This window comes from Giraffa tippelskirchi, chromosome 1 (genome assembly GCF_054371585.1).
Source record: "Giraffa tippelskirchi isolate mGirTip1 chromosome 1, T2T-mGirTip1v1.2.pri, whole genome shotgun sequence".
Lineage (NCBI taxonomy): Eukaryota > Metazoa > Chordata > Mammalia > Artiodactyla > Giraffidae > Giraffa > Giraffa tippelskirchi.
In genome coordinates, this window is record NC_137275.1 from 20,516,768 (window position 1) to 20,523,183 (window position 6,416).

Here is a 6,416-nt window from a genome sequence, read left to right on the forward strand (position 1 = left end):
TTTCTTTTAAAAGAATAATAACAGATTGATGTAAAATAATAAATACTAATCCTATAGAAGAAAATAATGAAGGAGAATTCATAAAAGCAGGCAAAATAAAATTTAATGACAGAGTCTCTAAAATTACATTCAGAGAAATTTAAAACATGAAATCAGGAAGATGGTCCAGTTGGCCCTTGGTATTCTCAGAGAACTGGTTGCAGGACCCCTGCAGATACCAAAATCCACAGATGTTTAAGTCCCTTAAATTAAATGGCATTGTATCTGCACATAATCTACATACATGCTCCTGTATACTTTAAATCATCTCTAGAGTATTTATTATTCAGCAAAATCAAGTTCTGCTTTCAGGAAATTTCTGAAATTTTTCCCTGTGAATATTTTTAATCTGTAGTTGGATCCCTGGTACCCAGGGATATGGAGGGCTAACTGTACAATGCCAACTGGACTCAAGTCCAAAAACTAACAGTGTAAGTAAATATCCTGAGTAAACAAATGAGAAATGAGATAATGTTCAGTCATAATATTCAGCTGAATTTTGCGTATCTTCTTTCTTGAGAAATTAGGAAGAATCTGAACCAGTGTTTCCCCAGATAGATGTCTCAGAACCACAATTCTCTGAAGTGCTCTCATGAGGAGAAAGTGATCCACTCTTAAGAGGGTTCATGAGCATTTAAAGGCCTTGAAAGTTCCCAAAGTAAACTGATAACTTTTCCCAAACTTACTTGATCATGTAATGCGATTTTATGTAACATCTTTTAACAACTTTTAAATATCCTCTTTTACAAAATCTTCTCCTAGAAAATCAGATAAGATGATTAGAAATTTTGAGATGAGCTCAGTATGTTTGAAAACTTGTCTGGCAAATATATCATGATGTCCATTTCTTCTTCCATTTAAATAAAAGTTTGGGCTTCCTTTCTTTATAGCCTCTTCCAAACATGAAATTGTGTAATTCCAAAATGTTTAAGATCAGGTCTGACATTCACATCTCTAGCTAATTTTTAGAAAAACCTGAACTGGGTCAATCAAATGCTTGTAAACTTCCACTGCTTAGATAAAATTTCTGTAACCCTTTTAATATATTCTCAATTATGTATGTAGTTTTAATGTACAAATATTCCCTGAGTGAATTATCTACTTAGGGGACTTTTTTCATTGACCCTCATGTTCTCCTGGTCTCTCTGAATGTGTCTAATCATACTAAAGAGATAAATTTAAATTATTTTTAATGTAACACTCTTTTTCTTTTCCATTAGCATAGATAATCTAGAATTCATGACATTATGGATTTTTAAATGTCAGAGATTGTAAAGCTGTCTTGATTATTATAGTAAAAACTTCATTAAGGGCTATCATGTATTCAAAGTAGAGTATAATTCAAAGCAGCTGCATATCCAGTTACCCCTCTCCAGATGTACTATTGTCCTCTGAATAAAACCATCAGATAATCTAAGTATTCTTTAATTTCAAGCCTAGTTTCTAGGTGCCAGAAATTTCTAGGTAACTCTGTTTTAATAATGTTGTAATAGCCCCTTGCCATCAAACCCACCAAAAATGATGCTTCCCCACCAGCCCATGCATTTTACAAAACTGACTCCTATTAGAATGATTGTTCAGCCCTTCACTACATCCTTTCTAAAGCCTTATATTTTAGCCTTGCACTTCAGAAACATGTCACATTATAATTCTTCATTTTTAAAGATTTTTGGTTACAGTAGGAAAGACTCTCCCCTTTTTCACTGAAGGAAAATATTCACTTTGGGGTCTGACTTTTCTCAACTTTCTTTTCTTTCTGTCTATAAAGTCTGTGTCATTTTTCTTTAAAGGTGACATAAATCCACTGAAATGCAATCTTTTGTAGTTATGTGTCATAAATTAAAATAATGATAGTTTCCTAATAAGAACATCTGTGCGTTAATCACTTTCCCTAAAGAGGTTAAATTTATGATTAAGAAAAATAAGATTAAGTGACTATGGAAATGATGAGAAACTAATGAACCCAAAGTATGTATCTTCAAGGATCAAGCCAGGAGAAAACCTCATGCAAAATATTCTTCTTTCATTACGTAGAAGCCAAGGACAACTTAAACTAAGACGAAAATAAAAGCTGATTTCATGTCCCTCTTGTCTTCCTTCGAGATGGTGTGTTTTTCTAAAGCCAAACTTCTCTGTCATCAATAATTTTGTAAATTATCTTTTACAAAGGGAAAGATAAAACCTATCTTTATATAAACACTTACACACCACAAAAAGATGTATGAGTACTCCAAACTTAACGGTTTTGGCACACCAACTGCATAGCACTGAGGGAGGAGAAAGGGGTTAGCAGAAGTGTATTTAGGATGAATGCCACCCACCATCAAGTAATGGTTTAAGTAGAAGGTAATCAGAGGGAGACCACAGCAGCTAAATTTCAACCAAAGATATTCTGGGTTTAGAACAATAAATAATTTTAATCAGGTATGTTCCAAGGAGCAAAGAGGGCTCTAAGGCTATAACTCAGCCTGAATAAGCATGGGGAAAGTCTGCCGAATCAGCAGCCACTCCATAGACAACAGCACACACCTGACCTTCCATTAAAATCTGTAACATCGTTGGTCCAGAGAAGCCCATATGTTTGAGAAACCTCAACACTGTGGACTGGAAAACATATCTAATTTATTAATGCAGACAGCGTCTTTCACCTACATCAGAACACGCGTCACAAGATGAAGGGTGTTAGGGAAATGCTGATGTGGATAAAGGAGAGAGACACAAGAAAGCCTTAGCACCTTCCTGGAGTTCTGCCTTATTAAAGCCAGAACTGCCTTTAATAAGGTCTTTTTAGTGTGTTAGTAACTAAACACTCTTGGAAGGAGTCCAACACTAGCCACCTCTCCAGGAGTCTCCAGTGTAGTAACAGGACACTTCAGCTTCCACAAAAACCAGTGTCTACATTTGATGAATAAGTCATTAAGACAGTCTCTAGGATGCTAAAGGAATTACTTTTCTTATCAGGGCGCACAGCCTTGTATATATGCTCTAAGCTGCAATTCATCATTTCAAGGGAACTTCTGGCCTCCATATCAGAGTTTATCACTTGATGGTCTAAGACTACAGAGAGGTTGATAAGGGACACTCTGAAATTATAATGCATAGAGTGAGCTGAAGGCAAAGAGTAAACGGAGCCTGAGATATTCAAATCCTTATCCATCTCTCACTCATGGTTTCCTCAGTCTAAAACAAACATACAAAAACACTATACAATAGGTGTGAATGAAACAAACTCACATGCCACTTCTAAACCTTGTGATTCATACTAAAAACTTGTGATTCATACTAAAAACTTGTGATTTCAAAAATACTATTCATCTCTTGGGTGCCTCGGAGACTCCCTAGGAATATTACCAAGAAAATGCATATAGAGGTAAGAATAATTAGATTATCTTCATTATTGCCACCTGCCTTGCCCGCCCAACTTCTCTGGTTTCTTCCACACTGGTTTTTTTTTCACAGAGCTCTGCCCTTGGAGTTGCACTAAAGTAAACAGGCCAGTCACTGGTGTGGTCAGCTGTCAGGACAGCCTTCTCAAGTGGCTGACACACTGTGGACGGCCAAGAGCAGGCTTCTCTTTCCTTAGCCGAGGCCACCTCCTTATAGATCATGCTCATGGTTTTCAGAAGAAAGCGAAATCTGATTCAGCTCAGGCTCCAGCTAAAGACTTCTGCATTAGAAAGCATAATTCACATTTATTGTAAATGTCATCAAGCCTAGGTGCTCTGGAGTGTATTTACAGTGTCAGCCTAGGGCTTTCCTTGATGGATGCTTTCGTGGTGTTCCTCTTTTCCAGGAGTCCTACATATCAAAGCTTTGGGAGATGTCTTTCTAGTGATTCTGACAGAATTGATAGAGCATGAGGCATGGCCTCCTAACTTGAAGATTCTTGGCTATTTTTCAACGGTTCACTGAGGACAGGCTTTGCAGTTACATTTCTCTTAATCGTGAATGCAGTGAACAAAAAAGCCGGGTGCATCCTCAAAGAATATAAACCGAGTTAGCATCCAGGAAACTTTCCCTCAAGCTGTTAGCACAGGGGAGGCAGGCTGTTAGCATAAGTTATTCGCTTCACCACAGGGGCCAGGAGAAACCTTGTTAAGCCATGAATTTCAGTCCACAGTGATCTGTGTGTTGAAAAATGGGATGAGCAAATTTTCATTGGCAGATTCCAAGAGGTGTTTACATCCACCGGCTGCTCCCCTCTGTCCCAACTCCTCCCAGGGTGGGTGGTACAGTCTCCTGTTTGCCCAGATGGGTTTTAAATAATCGAAACACCCGAGCACCTGGCTTAGTCTGCGTTGTTTGCTACCAAGGGACTATCAAGTAGAAAGTGTCAAATATAAACACAGAGGACGCCAGTTAAGGGGAGGTGGAAGGTCTGGAGAAGCGACTGTCTAAAGGGCTAAGGGGAAGGCGTCTAGTTCAAGTGTGATTTTTCTCTCTGGTGCCCTGGGGTTGGCATAAAATAACATCTGCCTCTAAGTAAACACGGCTATAGCCCTGTCCAAGGGAATTTCCGCTGACCGACTCAAGAAACATCAGCATAGGTTGCCCCAGGGGAGCTCCAGACACCCAGGGCAAGAGGACCCCGCTGGATAGGGTGGGGGGCAGCCCCTTTCTCGGTTTCCTGCACTTCCTTCCTCCAGCCGACCCGGTTCAGGTCTCGGCGCCCTTCTCTCCCACTTTTCCCTCTCTGTTCGGACTCTAGAGTTGGGCTGATTCTTGGGTGACGGGTGGAATGCGGGATGTGACTGCATCGAGAGGCTGTGGGGAGGGTGAGCTGCAGGGCGAGGGAGGGTCTCTAGGTAATGCGGGGGGCAGACGAGGAAGCCGTCGGGGGTGTCCCGGGAGACCCCTGGGACGGGATCGCGGAAAGGGGGCGCCCCGGGCACTCACCTGCGGCTCCGGCTCGAAAGCTGCGAACCGTGTTGCCCTCGTGCAGCGGCTGGGGGCGCAAAGGCGGCGAGCCCGGCTCCGAGGTTCCGGGCGTCCGCGCCTCCTCCGCTCGGCCGCCGCTGTACCTGTCGTAGAGCCTCAGCATGTGCTCCGACACCTGGTCGAGGGGCTGCAGCGGGGATTCGGGGCCGCCACCTGCCGCGCGGTCGCCCGGCACAGCCACGCGGAGCTCCGGGAAGGGCTGCCTGAGTCTCTGTCCCAGCGCCAGGCTCACGCACAAGCAGCCCAGCCACAGACGGAGCAGCCCGCGCGCCCCGGCCATCGCGAGGTCCGCTCCGCTGCTGCGTCCTGGGAGGAGGGGGGAAGTCCCTCCGAGGCGTGGACCGGGTGCCTCCGAGGTCCCTCCGGCGGCGGAGCCGAGGGTAGAAACTCCCAACCAGCTGGGGCGAGGGCGCCCGGAGCTCGGACGCTGCCCGAGCAGGACCACGATGGGTCCTACTCTTAGCGCCGGTCGATTGCGGGCCGGCAGGTGGGCTCTTCCCCGGCGGCCGCGCAGACCTCACCCGCGCAGGGCGCTGCCGGCGCCGTCTCCCCTCGGCCTCCCAGCCAGAGCTGAAGTCGCGGCGTGTGTGGCTGGCGTGTTTTCGGATCTGTCTGTACCCTACCTCCCCGCTTTATTTTCTGGAACACCCGGCCGAAGCGGGCGCGCGGGGCACGGGGACTTGGCGCTGCGTCGGGCGCGTAGCCGGAGCCGGGTGAGCGGAGCGCGGTCCGGAGGGTGCTTGCTCGCCTTTTGCAAGGATTGAAGCAGCCGCGGTGCGGCCGGTCCGAGTTTTGAGTGTTTGCGTGTGTGTGTGTGTGTGTACGTGTGTGCGTGTGCGTGTGTGTGTGTGGTGTGCAACAGAAGGAGGTGGGGGAGAGGGGGAAAGAGAGAGAGGGAGAGAGAGACCGACTCGGTTCCCTGGCTGATCTGTACCGTCCGCAGCCAGTCTCGCTCTCTCCCTCGCCCTAGAAGGCAGCAGGGACCGCGCTCTACCCCCGAGAGAAGGGAAGGGGGAAATAACCAGTTAGCCAGCAGAGGGAGGGCGAGAAGAGGAAGTAGGGGTGGGGGTGGTAGAGAGGAGGAAGGGCGGGGGGAAGGAGAAGGTCCAGGAAGAAAGAAAAGGAAGATGGCACGGGGTATTATTATTATTTTTTTTTTAATCTCTTCAGGAACATTGACTATGTCCTGGCCAGCAATAAGGGAGAGGAAAAATAAACTTCTTCCTGGATTCTTTCTCCTCTGATTCCAATCAAAATCAAGACGTGAACAGTGAACGCCAACCTCAGTTCCTTTCCTGGGCCTCTGGGGATCAGGTGGCAGACCAGGCGCCTGCACCTGTGCCGAGTTGCCAGTTCTCCCAGTCTCCCCGAGAGCTTACCCGTCAAAGCTCCTTCTCTTCTGCATCTTCCCTTTGCATCTCCTCCACTCTCCACCCAGT

General features: G+C 45.7%; 1 protein-coding gene across 1 annotated transcript in view; it reads right to left on the reverse strand.

Annotated features, from left to right (window-relative positions):
- Positions 1–5,955, reverse strand: part of BMP3 (bone morphogenetic protein 3) — a 30,393-nt gene extending 24,438 nt beyond the window's left edge. Inside the window, exon 1 of the mRNA XM_081583798.1 lies at positions 4,936–5,955. Coding sequence (XP_081439924.1) covers positions 4,936–5,257 — 322 coding nt within the window. The 5' untranslated portion in view covers positions 5,258–5,955. The remainder of the gene's footprint in view (positions 1–4,935) is intronic.
- Positions 5,956–6,416: the final 461 nt, after the last annotated feature.